The sequence below is a fragment of the Centroberyx affinis genome, unplaced genomic scaffold (assembly GCF_046629955.1).
Source record: "Centroberyx affinis isolate AG114_WGS23_722 - 3 ecotype Tasmania unplaced genomic scaffold, CSIRO-AGI_Caff_v1 ptg005445l_1, whole genome shotgun sequence".
Lineage (NCBI taxonomy): Eukaryota > Metazoa > Chordata > Actinopteri > Beryciformes > Berycidae > Centroberyx > Centroberyx affinis.
The window spans coordinates 136,295-159,753 of NW_027282725.1; the positions used below are offsets into that span (position 1 = coordinate 136,295).

Here is a 23,459-nt window from a genome sequence, read left to right on the forward strand (position 1 = left end):
TATTACCAAGAAATATTACCAAGTCACATTGACTGAACATTTTAAATACAGCTTGCACTGTGATGTTACTGGGTTCCTGTAATGTCAGTAGAGGTTTTATGAGGTCAAAGAAAAAAGTTTTTATGAGTTCAAAGAGTGATTATGAGGTCACAGATGAGTTAATAAGGTTTCCTAGAGGTCTTCCTTAACACGACTTGAATTAGGCTGTATTGTATCTTTATGATTATGATATACGTATGATACTATAAAGAGATGATACAAGAGGTGTTTTAAGGAAGGAGGCATTTTGCTGACATTTACCTCTGAAGGTTAACTCAGTACACAAACTTATCAGCCACATACACCCAAAACTTTCCAGCATCTAACTGGCCGAATGTCCTCCTCAAATCATGACCAAATAAGGAATTTCATAAAATGTACAGTGACAAAGCAGCAGACCTTGTACAGTAAATAAGCAGTGAGGCACCTGTCTGCGCTGTCTTTGCTCATACCCCTATGGATGTTTGTTGAGTCTGTTGGACATGTGGTGATTCTCAGAAACTTTGTCAACCCGTCCTTGCATATGTCTGAGTTAATGATTTACAACAGTGGTATAGTGGTAGTTGAGGTAAAGGGTATACTGAGGGGTTGGGATGAATTCTGATTTGGGGATGAGACAACTTTCAGATTGTCTTTGTCAGTGGTGAGTCCACTGTTGATTGTGTGATGTCACAAAGACCAATGTCAAATGCCTAGTGGAATCATATCATTGCATAGACTGTGGCATAACAATGAAGCCTCTCATTCATCTGGAGAATTCCCAACTCCATGAGAGTGAGCAGGCTGAGTTTACAGACAGCTAGTAGTGCTTTGTCACTATGCTTCATCCTCTTTAATCTTGTTTTATATTTCCTTACGCTGTCTACCTATACCATGCACATTAGGTCTATATAAACTCACCAACTCACCCTGGAAGCAATTTCCAAAATGTATTAAATGAATGTAATTTAATATACATTTTCTATAAGCTTTTTTGTGTTTTGTTTTGTTTTGTTTTGAGGGATTTTTCATATTTATGATGTTAAGCCAATAAAACATTTCACTGAATGGCCAGGATATTTCAGGAAGGATCTACCAACTCCATCTTCCATACATTTACACACTAATCCTTATCAGGTCCCTTTGGGCAAATGATTAATCCCAAGGCCAAGTACCATTGTAGTGTAGTGATTATTTGTGGCAAATATTCACATGGGCTACTGAGACTAATGTACAAATGGGTTGATGATCAAAGTAAAGGTATAGATTAAAAGCCTAATTAATTCATTTATATTATTCATTTATGTTAAGACCAGTGGGACTTGGTTAGCTGCAGTTTGCTTTTTTTGTCTGATTTATCCTGGATCAGTTCAACAAGAAGACTAGGCCTTGGCTAAAAATAGGCACAATTGAGTCTTCCTGGGCAGACCACTGTGTGTGTGTGTGTGTGTGTGTGTGTGTGTGTGTGTGTGTGTGTGTGTGTGTGTGTGTGTGTGTGTGTGTGTCTTTAAGAATTCCGCTGTAATTCGATCCCTATAGGCGAGAGCGAAAGAGAGAGAGGGAGAGAGAGAGAAAGAGAGAGAGAGAGAGAGAGAGAGAGAGAGAGAGAGAGAGAGAGAGAGTGTTACCCTACAGTAACCCCCCCTCCATCATCTCCATAATCGAGCGTCGAGCTGCGTGATCCGCACCGCTGCAATTATGCATGTTTTGCGTTGGATGCGATTATTAGTAAACACTGCAAACCGTGCACGGGGCTCCGGTTCCAGCCCGTTCCCCACAAGTTGTTAGCATGTCTGTTTAGGTGGAGGCGGGCTGTCTTGTTTATCAAAAATGACTCAACATGGCTTGGGCTTTGACTCAACATATGGCTTTCGACCGACCCTCGAAACCATAACCAGTTGAGAGTGTCAGGCGCAGATCATCTTAATGAAAGTCATAAGGTAAGTCCAGCCGTAATCTTATATTTTGATTGGTTTTGGTTTTTTTTCATATCCATGGCTGGTAGGTAGAAAGACGACCAGGCCAGTGTTATTTTCACACAGCATTGCAATAGCAGCTGGCCAGGCAATGCGGCGTGAGCTGGCCTTGCATGTGCTGTTGATATCGTATTTTGTTGTAAAACCCCAGCAAGATATTTCGTTGAATAGCACGTTTAGTATTCTGTACAGGATCTCTGAAATGCGATCTAATGATGCAGCCAAGTTATTTTCGTAAGGCTATAATTTCCTCGCTGGTTAAAAACGATCCACCCGTCTTACGCAAGCGCATTTTAACGCTACCTACCAAAACATTATAGGGGCATATGAGGCTGGCCAAATACACAACAAAGACAGAAACCTGTTTCAGTCCTACACAGTCCAGCACACAAATCATTACCAAGAAAATATAGACCATACTCTATAAGGCGGGCCCTCACATGCCATTGTTTTGTAAATACCACTCTGTCCAAATGGAGACATCTCTGTTAAGGTCATTCGCATATGTTCATTCTGATATAAATCTACTACCAGATGTAAATTCAGACTGTACATCATAGTAATTCATATGAAACTGATGTAAGTCATGAGGATGGGGTATTTTAAGAAAAAAGAAAGCAATGCGTTGCTGAAAATACACTTGATTTCTGTTTATTGTAGTGGTAGTGATGCCTTATGGTGACTTGATTGGAGGATATAGTTTTTTGTTTTTTTTACCACTACATCGCTGTCTTGAACTAACCTGCGTGGGCATCAGAAAGCCAGTCTGATAAAGCCTGAACAGGTATATCAGGAAGCACTCCACACGTGTGAGGAGGTTGGTTTCTTTTACCTCCACAAAGCTTCTTTTGTGATTCCTCCCTTGTTGACATCTTCACAATCTGCCCTTTTGCTTTCATTTCATTAACATCGATATTCATGTCGGATCAACTTCTCCGGCTCCTAAGAACCGTAGCAGATCCACAGACTGTTATTGTATGGGCTTTAGAATCAATAAGTGTTTACCATAGAGGCACGCTGAAGACTCAGCAGAAATAGGCTTGTAATAAGCTGGTTCTGTAAGAAAAGCTATGTACACTAGCACTGCTGTGTTCTCCATTGTGCCTCAGCTGTTTCCTTTCCATATGTTTGAGTCGACCTCAGTGGCCGTTTGCCCTTGGCAACAGGCTCCTGCATGCAGCCGTACAGGACACACATGTCTGTGTATGCACTAAAAACAATGCACTGTGTTTCAAGAATGCCCCCTCCCCTTCTTTGCAAGCATGGCTGAAGGTTTTGGACTCACTTGCCTATCCAGATATCTATTCAATCCCCATCCCACCATGTTCACTCTCCTCTTGAAGTGGCCCTCTTACAACAAAAGAGTCTTTCTGCCCTACAGCCATGCTACATAAAACTACTGATGCCCACTAATGCATTATAGGTAGGCCAAAGGATAGGGCTCTGTGGAATGGTCTATTCAGTTCACTGGTGTTTCGGTGAAGTGCACACTCTCTGTCCTGGAGCATTTCTTTGTAGTTCAAGAGCCAAGACAGATATAAATTCATATCACTAAGACCACTTTTCTCATGAATCTAGGACCTGAGAATGACCTGGAATCCACAATATCTGAAATTATAGCGAGCCTGGGAGGGAATGGGAGGTGTGTGTGTGTGTGTGTGTGTGTGTTGTGTGTGTGTGTCTGTCTTTACATCTGCCTGGAAGATAATGCTGCATTTTATTGCTTGGGAGATGTAAATATGTGCTGTTAAGTTAACTGTTGGCCTAGCTTGGCCTTACCCCAAGGGCTGGCACAGTCAAATCAGCCCATATGCAAATAGCCCAGTGCGACATACATACACATACACACACACTCTCAGAGCAGTGTGGTCTGGACTTCCACACTGGCTGCAGTAGACCGCTGCCACTGACATACATTGGCTGGCTGTAAGCGAGTGTGCATGCAGAGCTGCTAATTTTGGATTGTTGTTGTTTTATGGAGAACACTCACTTTTTGATCCAAATATAGATAGGCCGAATAGCTTTTTGGGGCTATAAGTAGTTTTAGGTCATGGATATAAAACTGCTACACATCATATTACATTAAGGCGTTGATTTTTAATCGAATGATTAAAGTCTATGAAATTGAAATTAATTGTATCAAATCGTCCCTCTCTGATTTTAAAGGCCATCAGACTGTAATGGCAGAACAACTTAGCCTCTTTTGTGAATTCGCCTACATTATTGGCCAGTAATTCTTGACCAGTAGCTTACATGGCCTGTTAGACACAAGTACCTCTTGTATTTAGTTAGACATAGCAAATGCTTATCAGAATAGCATCTTGATCACCATCTCCGTTCACACAATGCATTCTACCACTGACATGCTCGCTTGCCATGCATGACAGCGTTCCAAGAGATCACCTACTACTTGTCCTTCATAAAATGACTAAATGAAGACACATTTTAATTCCAAGAGATAATGGTCAAGGGCTCATAGACATACACAGGCTATCTGGGTACTTGCAAGGTACAGGTAACTGTCGAGTGATGCTAACAGTTTCTTTTTATGTCTGCTAGTATTACAAAGTGAAGCAGTGAGTTCTTACTACTTCACAAGTGGAGGAGGTCAAAAATGTAAGAGTTGACGTGGCTGACATCATGACAGGCTAAGAAAAATGCAGTTCTCCCTCTCTTGTTTGATTGTAAACCACAGTGATTGAACTAGCTCACTCAGATAGTAATCAAATGTTACAGGACTCTGTGTGTGTGTGTGTGTGTGTGTGTGTGTGTGTGTGTGTGTTTGTGTGTGTGTGTGTGTGTGTGTGTTTGTGTGTGTGTGTGTGTGTGTGTGTGTGTGTGTGTGTGTGTGTGTGTGTGTGTGTGTGTGTGTGTGTGTGTGTGCGTGCATGTGCGTAGGCTTGCGCTTGCTCGAGCTCATATGTATGTGTACACCGACACATCCCTCCCTTGGCTTTGTGTGTGTGCATGCTGCATGTGTGTGTGCCTTCTGCAGTGCATTGCTGAGTCCCATTGTGAGTGGCATCATGTCGAGTCCTAGCACACACACACACCTTGGAAGGACACACTGTACCTTGTAGGGTTGTTAAGTATGTACACATATTAAAAATAGTTGTTTATGGTCCACCATGCTCTTTGTAGATATCTCTCTATTGCTCTACACACATCCAGTTTGTATACACACTTTGAAAGGTTCTTGAAGGCATAAATAAGATGTTTCTCTGTGCATTGGGCAGTACTGCTTTTGACACTTATGAACACTGAAGCCCAAGCCAAGATACAGGGCATGCTCTATCTGTCATTGTAAAAGTGAGTCTTCATAATGTGAGTCACTGACAGGAAACAAAACCAGATCGAGGAGGTGAATGTTTAACAGCATGTCCGACCGCAGCTTTCAGAACAATTCGCAACATGTGAGTGCACCGGTCGTGTGTGAATCTGAGACAGTGACTGTATACGGTTTCTTTTCAGTGCATGTGCTATCCTTACAGTATAATGACCATACTGAAAACTATAGTATTAAATAGTATATAGTATTATATTATTATACTATTATAGTATATTATACTATAGTATTAGCTTTGGCAATTTCAAACCTATCCTATTCAAACCATACTGAAGCTCTAGCAAGTCTTGTTTTGAACCATTTGCCAGTGTGGGTAGTTCTTTTTTATTCTACTAATTTCTGGTAAATATTTTGTTGATGTCTATTCATTCATACCTGGAAACAGTATAACATCATATGTTGACTGTACAGATGTTGCCAAACCATTTAAAATGTATTTTACTATTAAAGACCTCATGAAATGGCATCTTTACTTCCTTGATTTGATCCTGTTGAAACAGGATATTGGGGGGTGGGACATAACACAGTGCGGGATCATTCAAAAGTCTAAACCAATGGAATATCAGTCAAGGAGAGAAAGGCAGGGGCGAGGGGTGGGATTGTTCAAACATCTGTGATGGTTTTATTGGTTGGAATTTATATTTACGCCTACTGGTGCAGCATGAGGTCACCATTAAAGATGCTCTGTTTTCCAGGAAGTAAAATGGGAGTTCATTTCATGGGGACTTTAAAGCCCTACTATTAAAGCCCTACTATTAAAGCCTACTGATGAGGAAGTATAACATGCAATTCTTTCTGCTTGCTTTTATCCCAGGTGCAATCAGTAAATCCCTGAAAAGTAATCGTATCCATTTTAAGTCGTGACCTGGTCCAGGTCCACCCTGGAACAATCTGTCTTAAGTTTCCATCGCACTGCATTTAGTAGATCAGAACAACTCAGACCAGGTGCTGAGTATAAAACCTTGAGGGAAAATTAAAAACGGTCCAGCATAATATTGTAGCGTTTCAACCACAGTGTCCTCATCTGACAGCAGGACTGCATGATGAAGACCTTGTGCTTAGAATATTATTAAAGGAACTAAAGGAAGGGAGCTGTATTCCTATGTGCTGGTTTAATTTTCATGTTTCAGGTTTTCCACCCAGAGAAGTTGTTAGATCTGATAGCAACTGCTGACAAGGAAGGACCGATATGGCCTAGTGACAGATGTATGGCACCATGATGACAGAAGCAAATTAGAAGACATGCGTATATATATTTATAAGGTTCTTCATTTCATGTAGACTGGAAATGTGAGATACTTTCTGGCTTACAGTGCACTGAGGGAAAACCTAAGTTTTGCGTCACTCAGCATTCAGTTACTCATAGCTTTGGTTTAAAGCAATATTCCACTTAGTTTTAACATGGGGGTTGTTTGGCACTTGACCACCATGAAAACCAGAATATAAACTACTGACAAGATTGGATGCGGCTGGACGAGTTTGTAGCGTTCGAATTTTTCAACAACAGATCCTTCTTGTAAGACAACAAAGCAATCTTGGGTCCTTAGTCATTTTGCATTTCTATTCTTGCTTTTTTTTTTTTTAAACAATATATTTATTGAGTTTTTCTTTTTTTTCCCACAAAGAAATGATACAAGGCAATCAATACAAACAGCATCAGACATTTAACCCCCCCCCCCCCCCCGAAAAAATGTCCGTAATGGGCAGAAAATAAATACAGAAATAAACTTTAACATAATTCTATTCTTGCTTTACACTAAAATTAGTATTTAAAAATAAAAGTAGATCCGGTCTCCCAAACAGGAACTATCTGTCCTAAATGGTATCCCTGCGCTATGTTCTCTTCTATCAATAAAAATGCTATTTGGCAAAATGACGTTCTAAAAGTAAGACCAAACGTCAGTTGAAAATCACAGTAGCGGCATCTATTGTTGAATCTGTTCACCAACGTGTTAAATGTCAGTTTTCAGGCTATTTTTTGGAAATGTGAGATGTGAGAAAACTCATAACTTAATTACAGGACATTGCCCCCTGATGAACAAAGAAGCTGTCATCCACTACTCTGCACATTAGCTTACCTACACCTATCAAGATGAAAGGCAAAGCCAGTGCTGTGTGTTCTGGATGTTTGTTTTCTGTATAATTTAATTAACAGGTGATAGTCATTATGAAATGTCACCCGTTTCCAAAAACCCCATCAGCTCAATAAAGTCTAGGGGGTAAAAAGGAAGTTATTTGGCAGCACTTCACTGAGTCTCTGTCTCTGGTGATGAGGATAGGATAGATTAACTTTTTTTGTAGAAGCTCTTGATGTAGTAATCAGGATATTCCCTAATAATTTAGCCTGTCGCCACACATGACAGCTAATCTTGTTAGGCTTGTAATCCTGGCCAACTACATGCCCGTTTTACAGTAGACCTTCACTGGCAAACAGTGTGATGAGGTTGTTTTGGCAGTGACTTTGATAAGGCATGTAAAGTACACTGCGACCCAGTCAACTGCTGAGCATAGTGATTCAGAAAGCAAAGTTCTCATATCGTTTGGTTATCTGCCATGGCAGTGAGATATACAGGATTGCAGAATGCAAATCTGCTAAGTCTGCAAAACTCACTCAAGAAATCTTTAAGTATTTGCTCAGTTTTTCTATTTGTTATTAATCATCGAAAATATTCTAGGTTTTTATCTATCAATGCTCTCTGCCAGTGTCCTCTTTTTACCCAACACACTGCTACAGATGGACAGTTTTACACATTCACACTTGGGTGCAGCTCACTGCAAGTACAGTCTTCTACTGTTGGCCATGGTGCAACATTAATGTGGCAGCTGGTGGATAAATGCCGTACTCAATACATATTGGTGGTAGAATGATACTCATTCAACTTCTTTGCCCAGATTTTCTTAAAGATTAGAACCAGCAACCTTCTCACAAAGCACTTACAAACTCTACATTTTATTTATATATATTTGGTTTAGGTTTTCATCAGTTAGCATTTTTGTAAATTTGTGTAGGTTTGGTGTAAAATTTGCAGATTCATTTGCAGTTTCTGGTCAGGTAAAAAATCAACTCAAATACCATCAATATTTTCTGACCAAAGCTGGAACAGATTCATATCCCTACCATAGCACATGTAGTGTGTCATGCTACTTTTTTCTGCTGCCTAATGGGTCACACTTCCTCTCTGCCACAGACCCAGACAGTAATACAGTGGATTATCATTTCATCTCTTTGAACCTCAGGTACAGTTAGTTTACTTTGCTAGAAACCTTAACAGCCTGAAAGGTTGACACATCATTTGCAGGTTGAGACAAAAGGAGTTTCTCATGTTCGCAAAAGAACCAAGGTGTTTGTTCGCAGGAGACAGATGCTGGTAATGCTGGTATTCACTTTCAATCATTTTTCAGCTGATTAGATTTTTTATACAGAATAGAGGCTCTGAACAATGTTTGGGTTTGTAAAGTAGGTGATGGAGTAGAGTTACTGACCAATCATTGTCAAAATATTTGTTTTCTCCACTTTCTCTGGTTAAGGTTAGTAGGAGTTCTCCTACTGGAGCTGAGTTAAACATTGACTGGGCCACCGTTGGCAGATGTGATCTTTCTGACTCAGTGTTAGCTATTGTCATAGCTCACCAGATACTACTACATCAGCAGCTTACTAGCTGCTGTACCTCTCTGGTTTGGCTGGCCCGTTGTGTGATTCAGTGGATAAACGTACTCACTGATACCGACTGATATTACCTCTTTGTGGGGTAAGTAGATTCCTTTCCAGGATGTCTATTCTTGGAACCTTGTGTTGAAATTTGAAGAGTTGAAATTGAAAGAGTCTGATACTGAACATTTTCTGGATACACCGACTTCAGTAAAAGTCTTTGGGTGAAGCTAAAATAGTTTAATTGAACAGCATGTCTGACTTTCTCGCTCTTCTTTCTCCCCCGTTCCTCCCTCCCTCTCCCCTCTCTCCCTCCTCTCCCTCTCTCTCCCTCTCTCTCTCTCTCCCTCCCTCTCCCCTCTCTCCCCCCCCCCTCTCTCTCTCTCCCTCTCCCCTCTCTCCCTCCCACAGTGGGGTTGGGTGGCCATGGACCCATTCAGCCAGCTGATCCTCACCATCTCGGTGACCAGTTTCCTCTCCTTCCAGTGGCTCTTCCATAGAGTCAGCCCCTGGATGTCCATACGCGTCAGCACCGGCTTCCTCAGCCTCAGCAACAAGCAGAAAGTGGAGTGGAACTCAAGGTGACCCGACGTTAACTGATGATGATGATGATGATGATGATGGTGGTGATGATGGTGATGCCCTGTAGATCATCATCAGGAACTTTCATGTTATTTTTGTCATAGATTTGTGGGTGAATGTGCAAGAGAGAGAGGGAAAGAAAGGAGGAGGAAGGGAAAGAGGGGAGAGAGAGGGAGAGTTATGCCCCTTTTTCACACACATACACATACACCCACACACACACGACTCGGGACTACTATGGTATGCTGATCCAGGTCCATCCTGTGTAGGAGACAATTCACACTGCTAACACAATTAAAACTAGACATCCTTACATGATAACATTATGGTCCAGACACGGAGTGGCAGGGGTTAAGCACTGAACTTTCACATCAAGTAAAGCAGAGTGTGACCCGGCTCTCAACTCCTGATCTTGACCAGAGTCATTTTGCGGGGTCGATTTATTCGGGTCAGCCCTTTCACACTGACAGTCAACCTGCATATTTCCTGCGTCACTAGAGAGAGTGAGCAGGATGTCTGATGTGCATTTCTCATGTCGACCCTAAGGAGAATGATGCTCATTCAACAACCAAGCAATATACCATTTTCTGTCAATGTACAGCAGCTGTGACAGTTGAATGAGATTTCCTATGATCCTCTGTTACCATGCTCTTTCAGCGCTTACTTGGCTTGCCACTGCCCCAGGGTGCCAGCAGCATGATGGAGAATTTAATGGAATGGTGTTTTGTGTTCCACCAGCCATCTTATTTTGCCAGTTCACCAAACAACAAAACACTGTCATGTACTTTGCACCATAGACAAATACTGTGCATAAAAGTGTCGTAGTTACATCATAGTGTGTATCATTCCATACCACGGATGTAAAATGGACAGGCTGTCCCAGGCTGATAAATTGGGCTGTTGATAACACAACAACCAGATGTCATCTGTTTGTATTTTATCTATTGATTTGTTATGGGAACCCAGATTCTGGCTGGAACTGCTGGTTTGGAACAGAAGGGCAGTCTTTGTGTTTCTGCTTGTGTAAGTCCATGAGAGACAGAGACGTGCCCCCACAGTCTTTGAGCGCCATGTGAACAGTGAAAGCTATAGAGCGGCGACCGGGGAGGAGAGTTGATTAGGGATGTCCAGTATAGAGATGAGCTGTCGGAGGGATCTAGCCCGGACCCACTCACGTGAATCGCTCATTTTCATTTGCTCTCACATTCACTCATTACTCATGGGAGCATTTGTGAAATTGAAATGGTCACATGGTTTAGGAGCAAATACAAATGGAAATGAAAATTAGTGATTAATGGGGATGGATCCAGGCTGTGGGGGATCTCTGTATGGCCACAGGACTTCAGAGATTGTATTTAAACAGACTGCTAGTCTGACTAACAAACTGTCTGACTGCCAGTCTGACTTACTGAATGCCAAGTCCTGTTTGGCTGTCATTCTGTCTTACTGACTGACTGCCAAGAACTGTGTGACTGTCTTAACTGCTTGAATGACTGACTGGGACTGTCGGTCTTTCTGCCTGACCCTTCAGCAGTGTTTAATCTCTTAGTCTAATTGGTCTGAATCTGTGTGCAGTCCTGGCAGGCAATCAGCTGATTCACTGCAGGTACTAACAACTCAGCGCTCTGTATCTTTGATTGAAGAGGTGATGTTTATGCTCCATTAGGAAAAAAACAAAGGAGCTGCAAGGCACTCTTCACAAATAAAGACAAATGCACTTATTCCTTTATCTTTGTCATTCAACAGGATAAAACTGACATGTTTCGGCATCTGCCCTTGTCTGAGAGGAGTAGATCATCTCTGCTGTGTGTGTGTTTTGGTTTTCATTACAGGACGGTGTCAACGTTTCACGCACTGCTGGTTGGAATCTTTTGTCTCTACATCTTGTTCTTTGACGACGCCGTCAATGAAGACCCAGTCTGGTGAGAGCTCGGCTGTGAATCACATTTTATTTTTAACCTTTATTTTCCACATCTCGGCTGACTGTTGATGCCTGTTTTTTTTTCTGTCAGAAAAGGCCCATCACACACTCGCACATTATTGCCCACTCTGGGCATTTAAGTGCCTTAGCCAAGGTCATAATTTTGGAGGTGTTATGAGTTAAATTTCACAGTGATGTTAATCCCCTTTGCATCAAAGAAATGGGAAATCTAGTCCATGTTTGGTAGCGCTTTAATTATGCAAACTGCAAAACCTATAAAAAGCTTAATGTTGAATGAAGTATAATTTGATTTGAATTTGACCTTTGCGCCACAAGAATTGCTAGTTTAGTTAAAGCGGTAATTCTCAAATGAATTTGAAGACTATATCCTCACAGAATACTGGACCCTGATTGGCTGACAACAGCAGCTCCTCTAATTCAAGTGAGGTAAACCTGCTGAGTGGAGGCTTCCCAGTTAAAGTGCTGTAAACTGGCCTGATTGTAAGGATTTCAGTATTTGTTTAGGAAGGGGAGCCAATCAAGACCAAGTACAATTGTGATGCGTTTACTGGAGTTAATTTGAATTTTTTTTTTAAATGTAATCACGCAAACACAACCGAATTGTATGTGCTTTTATGTTAACAGGGGGGATCCCACACTGGTGAAGATCAATGTTGCCATCACAACAGGCTACCTCATATCTGGTGAGAGAAACCTAAAGTTTCCGTATACTGTTGTTGAGGTGAGACCAAAAGAAAATAAGTCATTTTAAGAGGTTTGATAGGAACAAGAAAACTGGAGGAGATAAAATTCAGTTTGAACCTAGACACAGAAGTGCTTACCCAAGAGAACCAGTGAGCGTGACGTCCTCAGGTCACTTTGTCTCTTTGTCAGACGAGCCTCGGAGGCAGCCAAGGCTGTTTCGATATTTTATATCAAACTTAGAACACATGACAATGATAAGATGTTTTTTAGCAACAAAATGTCAGCTTCAACCTTCAGCTCAATTTTAACTAACTGGAGTCACAGTGACACCAACTGAATAGGAACAGGCTTCCTATGCAGTGTGGAAACATGATTTAAACTATTGTTAGATTTGATTAAAAAGATAGGCCTAGAAATTCATCACCTTACTCTGTATTATTTAAGAGAGAGATGGTCTGTACCATGAAGTTTTATCAGTCTCTATTCATTTTATTGGGTGGTCAAACTCATTTACATGTCTGAGAATATTTTGATTGCACTGTCCACCTTTTACATGTTCTCTCTCTTTCTTTCTCTTTCCCCTGTTTTTTTTTTTTCCAGATCTGCTGCTAATATTTTACTATTGGAAGGCGATAGGCGACAAGTTTTTTGTAGTTCACCATCTGGCAGCGTTGTATGCTTACTACTATGTACTGGTGAGTTCCCTATTGTCCAATAGCAGAACGTGCAGGCAAGATGGGAAAGAGACAACCAAGGGTGAACAGCTGTGTCCTGTGAAGCTGGGTGTTTAAACTGGTTTATCGGCCGCTGAGGTGTCCATCATGTCCCCAACTACCCACTGTTGTATCTCAATGATGAAAAGGCTCATAGGTGTACTCTATATGCCCAGAGAGAGGTCATAATAATCTGTATCTGCGCTCCTTATATACCTTCAATTACACCATTACACTGGGTATTTGCAGAGAGGACAGGGCTGAGAAGGAAAGCTTATAGATGTCTAAAATCCATACATTATATACATTACATCCATCATGGGGTTAGATTTTTGCCATGGTTTTTGAGAGATTTGTTACAGTAGGATTTATTGTTTGCCTGCCGGAATTGGAGATTTTTTAAGCATATATGAAGAGGTTTGCTGTTTGTTTGGTTGTTGTGTTATCTAGCTTGCCTGGAAATAACTGGTTGTTTGGAAAAAAATAAAAGTTGAAACTTAGTGTTATTTGGATTGCTGGTGCAGTATTGATAATGATTCTCAGCAGAGGTAGTGTGATTTGGTTTGACAATTCATTCAGTTCTAACCATCTTACCAAACAACATGTCTTGTTTTCCGGGACAGTGGTAATGACCCTAGTTCATGCCGGTTGTCAGATAGTCACCTTAACACACTTTCCCTGTAAACATGATACCTCTTTCACACACTTTACTTTAAAAATGTCATCAAGAGCAGACACATCAACATGGCAGATGGCATGATGCTCCAGGCCTGAACTTTCACACTGAGCAGAGCAGAGTTTTACCCAGCTCCTAGCACTGATCAGGGTTGTTATGTGGGGTCGACTTACCCGGGTGAACCCTTTCACTCTGACGGTCGACCCTCCTTATTTCCCAGGTCAGTAGTCTGGTGTGAAAGGGGTATGACTCACATTAGTATAAGGCCAGAATCAAGGGCTAACATACAAGCTGTTATCCTACCAGCTATGGGTATTAACATGTAGCGTGCGCCTGACACTAATTTCTCAAGTCATCTAATTTGCCAGTACTCATTAGCACATTGGTCACTGCTGAACTGTCAGCACACAGTTGGCTCTCATCTAGATATGGAAATAGAAGTATATGCCCAGCATTAAGGGGCAGTGCTGTTCACTCTTGGTTCCAAGCATCTGTAACCCTCTAGGTCGCCAGGTTCTGTGGCAGAATTATGGAAATGAATGACTATGGTATTTTTTGCATGGAATGCTCAATGATGGTAATGGCCGATGCCCCCCCCCCCCCCCCCCCTTTCACCCTGCCCTTACAATTTCTGTGCTTTTTGTTTGTTTTACTGACCCCCCTCCTCCCCCCCCCTCCCTTCAGTGTTGTGTGAATCTGAACTAAGCTGAACTTTTCTGAGCTTAGCTGAGCTGAATGCTGAGCTGTAACCACTGTGTGCATGCTTACATTTCTGAAAAGCTCTGGAGTTGTTATGGAGAGGAGGAGTCAATCTCTCTTGTTACTGTGCATGCCAACAAACAACTTTTAACCTTCCTAATTACCTACCTGTCTATCTACCTTCCACCTATCTGTTGTGCCAGAGCCTAGTTCTGCCTCCTCTCTCTCTTTCTTACACTCTTCCTGTGGCTCCTTCCTGCGTGAATACAGTTTGGGCCATGGGCGCAGACAGAGCCATTCAAATACTGTCATCCACATGATCCCAAGATGCTAAAGTTCATTACCAAATAGACAGGCCCTCTGTCTAATGCCGTATTGAGTGTATTACCTCAAGACAAATATAGAATGTCTCTTATTACTTTTCTTAAAAGCCAGGCTCCTCCTCTGTAACCATTTTATTTTAGTTGGGCCTACTTGTGGGGAATTAACTTTGTTCCTCTGCTATAAATGCTTGAGAATATATGTCTCTATTTTGTATGTAGAAAAACACAAAGAGGCATACAGTGTGCTTTGCTTAACTCTCCATTTGAGCTCCAACATACTTCCTAAACTATTCTTGGATAAAATAAAAATATGCATTACGCTCCACAGCTCTTTGGTACATCAAGAATTATACTTTTTATCAAACATTGCCATTGGCAAATTAATAACAATCTGTGGGTAAAAAGCAGCAAAGCACTGTGGATGTTTGTTCAGAACCACATGCTTAGTGTACTTTAATTGCTGTGGTGCAGTCCAGATTCACATCTCTCCCTGTCTTACCACTGCCTTCTCTCCAGTCACTGGCTGGATTTGCATAATTTTTTCCTCCCTAATGTGACACGCATCATTTTTGCATCTTTTTTGTCTGTCTTCATTGCAGTGTTAACGAGGAAAATCACATTCCATATGCTTTTTTTTCTTCTGTGTTTACACAGTAATAGTAAGATCAATTCCGTGTCACATAGGTGGAATAAAAATATGATTTGAACTAACAGTGTAAATCCAACCTTTCAATTGGAGAAACAAAGCAAGCGCCTGTATCTAAAATCATGAGATAAATGAGATGAAGTAGGCCATACTGTTACTGGACACTCATGACTGTTTCTTCAGACCAGGCCTGAAATACATGTGGGATAACAGAATTAATGTTCCACATTAGTCACATGCCATAGAGAAACTATCTGACTAGCCATGTTGCCCATTTGTAGTAAAAGCAACTAAATTGGCCAACTTTCTGAATGATGATTTAGTACCGCTTAAAGATGTTTTTTTCATTTGATTTGGTTTTGTACCCAGTTAATTTGTTGTATTTTGTCAAAGTCTTATTAGTTAATGTGTTGAGCATGTTTATGTTGAAGTGTTCATGGTCGATTAGGCAACAATTTTTGAATATTATGAGGATGTGGGAAGATCTTTCGGCATACAGCAAGAGTCAGGCCTAGTTAAACTTAATCTCAAAGTTTTTTTGTTTTTTTTTAACATCAGTTTTAATTTGTGAGCCTGTTGGCATGTTTTAGGTGTATTGTAGTTTAGGTCAGTACAGTCAGTAGTGTCTTGGTCAATTAGTCTTCAAGTCATTTTATGAAAGGTGTTTTATGTCAGCATAATACATTTTTATAGCTATTTCATTTTAACAATCAAATATAGGTTAATCCAAGGGACGGAGATGTAATATTTGACTGCTGTGTGAATATTGGATGCATGCTCTACTCTCAGTGTTGTCAGTGTTGCTTCTTATTTGCTTCCAACTGCGGTGGCATCTTTATTTTCTTCTAATATATCTGTCTGTCTGTCTCTGTGTCCTCCGCTAATATGACTTTAACATAAATTGTCCCTCTTCAAACCCTTCATGCAAAAATTACCAAAATCAACTCAGGTTGTATCATCCCCGTTCATGCAAAAACTACCAAAAGGGTTGTGTGTCATTTAGAAAACCAGAGCAGGTCTTGATCTAGATGGGGACTCCCTTCATTCCTGTCTTGTCTGCTGTTATTGCTGTTGCGCTGCACTGAGCAGATATGATGCCCAGTCACAGTATGGACTTACCAGTTCCTAGAGGTACTAGCATGCTCATGCTAGGTGGAACGTTCATATCATATGGTATATAAACTCCAACCCAGATGTACCCTGTCTGTATCACCTAGTAAGTATGTTTCACTGACCAGCTTTTGTTTCAGCCCTGAAGGTAAGTCTCCTTTTAGTTTGTGTGTGTGTGTGTGTGTGTGTGTGTGTGTGTGTGTGATGTTCCACTGTCAGTTGATTCTGGCAAGGTAGGCCAGGTCATCACAGTGGTCATGGCTGTTTAGAGCAAGGCTGGGTTTCCTGAAAGCATCTTGGTGTTGAAATCATCTTCATTCTGTCAAACAAGGGATCCCAACCTTTTCACCACAGTTGACACCTCAATGAGGCCTGAAAATCCCTATGAACACACCATTGGAAAAAACACAAAGTTTGATTTTGATCTCATGTTCATATGGGGTCATGTTGACTTTGAAGATGATCTCATAACTAAGAAACTGTGGAAACCAGGCCCTGGTCTGCTAAGCGATGACATGTATGGAAGTTGAACTTAATGCTTTCTACTCTGCATGGCTATTAATTGCTCCTTCAACTAGTGGCTGGCTGGTTGTGTGTGTATCCAAGGCTGTGCTATGTTGATATTTGCTCAGTATCTTTTGTTAGGTGTCAGAGATGTATTGTCTTGGTGTATGTTCTTACTGTGTTGTTGCTGTCTTGATGAGAATACACTTCACTTTTACTATATAAAACTGTGAGTTAGTAATAGAGTTCCTTTCTAGTACATCGTTAGTGAGTAGTTCCTCTTTAATGCAGAAATGTTTCAATTTATATGGGTATTTTGCCGTTTTTGGAGTTTCTTTAGGGCAGATGGTTAATTAATCAACCACAAAATTTGCCATCCATCACTAATTTTGTTCCAAGAAAGCCTCTTAAGTAAAACTGTGGCTATTTTTTTTAACCCACTTTTAAATTTTGTGCGTAGCAACTTAATGGAAATAAATGGAAATAAATAATAGTAATCTGAAGATCTAATGCTAGATCTAGTTCACCAATTCCTTTTGTGCTCTTTTCATAAAGTCAGTTGAATTTCTTGATGTCCGTGCTCAGTAAATGACATGCGAATGGATCATTAGAAATTAATTGAGAGGGCGCAGTCTAAATTTGGCCTGTGAAACTTGAAGGAATAATTCTGTGCCCTGAAGGAGAAGCCTCTTTTGTTAGACCTGCAAAGGAGCAGGCCTATATTCGGCGAGGGCTTCATCTAATTTTAGACTTGATTTCCCCCCCCCCACCCCAAAAGTCTCCTTAATCTTCTGAACTGCATGATAAAATATGAACCATCATAAGGTTATGTCCTCAGAAGCACTGGGATTACGGGCAAATCTCCCACTACCTGTGATGATTTTCACATTTCGTACATGGGCTGATGTTTGAAACTAACTCTGCTGTTGTTCTTCCTGAGACACTGATTTGTATTTGTGTCCATGTTCCTCCGCGGGTCAGAGATGGCTTCATGCTCATCATACCCACTCCCGACCCAAGTGACTCAGTGTCTTGTTTTTGTCCCTTTCCTGTTTCGTTGTCTTCCTGTTCTCACCTTGTTCTTCCAGGGCCAAGGAATGTTGCCTTATTTTGCTAACTTCCGTCTGCTTGCCGAGTTTTCCACTCCATGTGTGAACCAGCGGTACGTACCTCGATACCACGACCCGGGCATCAGGTCCTCGTAGTCAGGGTTGGGGTCAATTGATGTTTTGCTTATTTAGCCAGCCATGTTGTCTTCTTTTTTTGTATGTTTCCTTTACACTTTAAATTCAAGTAGGTAATCTACAGTTTAGAAGACCAAATCTTATGAGAGCAAAGGTTTGATGATAATAGGTTGCATGTTTTAAAAGACTTGAGTCACTGTTACATCTATGGCCAAAAAGCATAAGCGTCCTTTTTACATAGCGTCCCCTACAGTGTAATGTAATGCCTTTTTTTCTTTGACAGTCATTCATATTGTGTGGCCTCAAGACAGTAATGATTATTACAGTGGTGCTTTGCAAAACAGATTATTGCAGCACATGCTCAGTGGTTTCTGTGTTTATGAGAAGAAATTCACAACTCTTAGATGTGACTCAAAGCCAGCTAAAGAGCAAATAGATGACTGGAGTATTTGCCCTTAATCTGTGTCACACAAGTGGAGGAAAAGATTTGAGCAGGCAACGAGTCAATCATGAGTCACTGTCGCTATGTGTTTCAGCTGGTTCTACAAGATGATTTGAGGTTTAAACTGGTTTATCTGAATTCAAGTTTGTCATTCTTAAAATAGTTTAGAAAATAGTCATCTAGCCAAGGCTCCAAAGCAAATTGGCAGTGAGTTTTTGTCCCATTCACTTACATTAGAAAATCTTAGTCACTGCAAGGACGTGTCAATATATATTTATTGCATGCTGCATCAAACAACTATGTGTCAGTGCAACTCTGCCTAGTTTACCATAAATTAATTTGCTATCACAAACAAAGGGAAACTATGTCCTGATGTGTGTCAGCTGGTTTTTGTGAAGTCATTCCAGGTTGTCTAACACTCATTTTGTTACCGTCTTTCCGTCCTGCTCTGCACTGTTGTCTTGACTCTGTGTTGTGTTTCAGCTGGTTCTTTGAGGTACTAGGTTACCCCAAGTCCTCCCGACCCAACATGGCTAACGGCGTTGCCATGGCGGCGGTCTTTTTCCTGGTTCGCATCGCCGTCATGCCGGTCTACTACAGCCGCATGTACGCTGTCTACGGCACCGAGGCCTTCTACCTGGTGCCCTGGGGTGGCCGTGTAGCCTGGATCTGCTCCAGTATCTGCTTGGATATCATGAACGTTATGTGGATGCACAAGATAGCCCGCGGCTGCTACAAGGTGCTGCGCTCGGGACGGCGGAGCAAAGCAGATACACCTCAGGAGAACGGGAAGACAGATTAAGAGAGCCAGGGTGTCGGTGGTGAAGAAACACCTCAATAGAGCCAAGGAGACGTCACTCTCAGTGCACCAGTCGGCACCGACTTGGACCCTTACCTGCCAGGCCGCTTCGGTGGCAGCAAAACTTGGGAAGTACTATGTTAAAGGACTGAGGATAATGAGGGAAAATGTTTGTTTTTTTTCTGAAAAGCAGGAGCAGTGCACTGAGATGTGACCTGATGGACCATTAAACCGGCCATCTCTAAGCCATGAAATGGCCTCTTAGCAATACTCTGTGTGCATGGCCAATTGTTTTTGTTCTCTTTAACAATGTACCTCTCGAAATAAGAGGTCGGTCTGGGACAATGGACTGTTATCCCAAACACAAATTGTCAAAAAAGTTTACTGTTCTTTATCATACGTAACACAATATATTGTTCCTGGGAGAACTTTATGGACCTCTCGCTTTAATTAAGTTTTCTTTTCGTATTATTACTGCTGCCTGAGTCCCAGAGTTTAAATGATGAAACACAAGTTCAAGCTGATGACATAGCAAAGATTTGAGGGGACCTCAAAGGTACTTGGTGATTCTTCAGTAATGGTCAGTGCCATAAAATTCTTGTCAAATGCCCTTTTGAGGGAGAAGGCTCCAGCACCCCATTTTCCTCAGTAAATCATGAGCTAATTGCCAGGGACTGGACTGAGACGGGATTGGATTACATCAAGCGCAATCACAGAGAGGAATAAGCATGACTGAAATAAACCAGTTCATTGCCCACCTACTGTCAGTCACTAAAGAGGTTCTTCCACACAGCCGATCTTGAAGGTGTTTGTTGAAATTAACAATATGTGTCCCGGTCTCCATTGCGTTAAATGGTAAACTTGAAAGATGCAGGGCATTGGCACACTGTATGTATAGTTTATTTTCCTTTTGTCTTGCTGGGGTCCAGGCAAATGAGTTTTTAAGAATTCACACGATTAAAGATATGTGTTTTTAATCAACAGGAGACTGATGTGCAATTGCCTGGCATACTGTACCTTAGGATGCTGAGGCTGAGCCAGCGGTCTGCCCATCTGTTAGAGGGAATGTTGAAAGGGAAACTGAATGTCAACGCTGCTGTACACTGAGAAAAGTAATGCAAGGATAAGCACTCGTCCAACTAAAATAAATGCTGAGGCAACAGTTTACATCAGTTTTGTAACGTCACATGATGTAACGTGTATACAACCTGAGATTTCGCCCAATGACTGTACAAGTCACAAAATATCACATTGCATACACAAAGATATATTGTTGACTTGCTGTTTTAGCGGGAGATGGCATTATGTTTTTCTGTTCTGGGGTGAAACCGAGCTTGAGTGCTGACTCTGAGTCAGCATCATAGACCCAAATTGTACCCATTTGTGGGAAAACAAAAGCAAAAAATTGAACCCAGATTTGTGATAAAGGGCGACTGCTTCACATCCTACATCTGCGCCAAGAGATTACAGTGGGAGGTGTTAGCAGGATTCTGACATTCTTCTATTCATTATCTATTATTAGGCCTGATGCAGATAATGTATTAACTTGAGGTTTATGTCATATACATATATACTATATATGATGTCTTTTTTGTCTTTTTTGGGGCACACACTGTTAATTTTACTCCTGTATGACATTTGCCAACAAGCTGCATGCTGCTATTTTCTTCAGACATTTGTGTTTTCTATGAAGGGATTTGAAATTTTTGCCAGCAAATTGATTTCAGTACATGCTAGGAATCTATTTGATATTGAACTTTTTCTCAAAACATTTAACCGTGTTTCAGATGGTAAAAGACATGTTTTGTAGCAGTTTGATGCAAAGAGCCTCTGCATCATGTGTAATATACTACCACCACTCTGCTTGTGTACGTTGTTATTCATTCATCAGATGGATTTATTATGCACGACTTGGGAACTCTATGTGGGTTTCAGTGGATATAAATATGTGGAAAAGGTTGCAAGCAAAGTCAGTTTTTTTTATGCATCAATCTGTCTAAGCAGTTTTAGTGTTGAACAACACAGAATACACTGAGCATAGGAACAATTCAGTTCAAAAGTTTTTAACAAAATCAAAGTAAAACTTTCATAACTTGTTTCATAAACATGTACTTGAATCAGTGTAGTTTTATCTTTATACTATACATCAAAAGATTCTTTCAGATGGTTTGTGAGACAGAAACAGGGAACTCCAGTCTTTAAGGTAGGCCTTGCCATGTTAAGCATTTCTTTTTGTGCTTTGTTGCCTTTTTAAAACGAGTTTTGATTGCACAGTAAATATTTTTGCTACATCTAACTCCTCACAATACTGAAAAAATGTGCCGTTTTCAATGTGCTTTTTGTTGTGTGTTTTCCATTTCTGATGCCTGTTTAATGTGATTGTGAGGCCTTTGTAATAGACCAGATTCAAAAGGACGACAATTACAAAAACCAAGATGCTTGTTCAGGAGGGGAGTTTGAGTTTAACTTTGTGTTTTGTTAGGGTTATAGTTTTGCTAAGGTTAATGTGGCTAACACTTGTGCCAGTACGTAGGCTATTATTGCTCAGTGGTGTGGAAATGTCAACATGGTGTCATCATGGGATGACACCCTGTCCTAATGCGTTTCTGTGTCAAGTCCATGAGCATTTTCACACAAGAGTGCCAACCTGCAACCGATCAATTCAGATCAATTCTGTTCACATTACAGTTTCCACATGCTGTGGCTAACTAAACAGGCACAGCATGACTAGGCTCAGTTCAGTTTGGCTTGGTACAACAAGTGTGAAAGACTCCTTTCAGTTATGCTCACTAATTACAATGTGTTTGGAACAGGATGGACGTGGCAACTGATTATGGGTGGATGCCATCTGCAATGGATATCACTACAGACCTGTATCTTAGATAAAAGAGTCAGGGTATAATGCCAGTGGATGTGATGTCTGTCAGTGTTTCATAGAAACCAAAAGCAAATCATTAAAGTTTCAGGACAGTAGGACTCTTCTGGTAGAAACAGAAGTGGCTCTGTATGCAAGGTTATGCATGGAATATGGTCGTCTTCATGCACCCTCTATAACTGCATGTGGTATTGCATGGGGATTGCACTGTAAACAAAATAGCATATACATTTGCAAGATGTATTTTGTTCATTGTTTTGTTTTCTTTTTCTGGGTACATGTACATAATGTTTACTTAAACGTATTCTTGTACTGTGCCACCTAATGTAATCCACAGATGATGACAATGAGATGGTGAGAACATGATAAAGCAGAGATATTTAGTATAATACCCAGCACATAAATATCCGGTAAGGGAATACTTGAATACTAATCAGCACAGTTTATAACAATCTGGGCAGTGCAAATAAACATTACTCTTATGTGCATCTTGCATTATATGCATACCATTGTCTTTAATTTATTAATCCAAGAAAACTACACATAATACAAAGTAGGTGCCATGGTTATAGAACTTGGTGCAATTACTAGCCAGTCAATGCTTTGATATAGTTTCTGCTCTGAATGTTTTATGGCAGAGAGGTTTAAGCAGGGGGAGTGTTTGGTCTGTATACCCTGCCATTCTATGAATGTATTGGAGAAGAGAAAATATTGGTCATTTACATTTTCATTTATCCTTTACAATAAATGCCAAATTAACTGAGGTGTATCATCATTTTGAAGATGTCATTTTTTTAATACACTTGGGTATCGGATGAAGTGAGCCCATGCTGTATTAGATGTGGAATCCAGTATCCTACCAAGAGCATGATCAAAATCGCTTTCGCATCAAGGGACACGTCAACATAAGAGCCTCACTGCTCTTATGAACCATATTTGAAAGTACTAAATGAGGTCACTTTTGTTTGTCTTAATTTTACTCACATGATACCATTTGCCTCAATAAAGCAATATGCAGAATATTTTCAATGTCAATAAATATTTAGAGTGAAATTTGCTTTGGTAATTTTTGTGCTGACTTTTGTCTCTGGCATTTGTTGAAGTCCATAGTTTGATATATTAATGTCCTAATTTAAGGCCTGTACAACACTGGAAATATCTGTCTCCATATGTTTGCATTAAAAAAAACTCTTACCAGTTTATAGTGTGTGCTACTGACACTGGAGACAACCAAAAATTTAAAATTTGACATGGCTAACTAACATTATAGCTAATAAACAATTAAAAAAAA

The 23,459-nt window shown here is 40.7% G+C and overlaps 1 protein-coding gene across 1 annotated transcript; it reads left to right on the forward strand.

The window, feature by feature from the left end:
- The first annotated feature begins 1,749 nt into the window (after positions 1-1,749).
- On the forward strand, positions 1,750-23,197 carry tlcd4a (TLC domain containing 4a). The gene is made up of 7 exons (XM_071546770.1): positions 1,750-1,958; positions 9,401-9,570; positions 11,404-11,493; positions 12,138-12,196; positions 12,798-12,892; positions 17,957-18,030; positions 18,978-23,197. Exons 2-7 carry the CDS (start codon positions 9,416-9,418, stop codon positions 19,294-19,296), a joined length of 792 nt encoding a protein of 263 aa, XP_071402871.1. The 5' UTR covers positions 1,750-1,958; positions 9,401-9,415; the 3' UTR covers positions 19,297-23,197.
- The last annotated feature ends 262 nt before the right edge of the window (positions 23,198-23,459 follow it).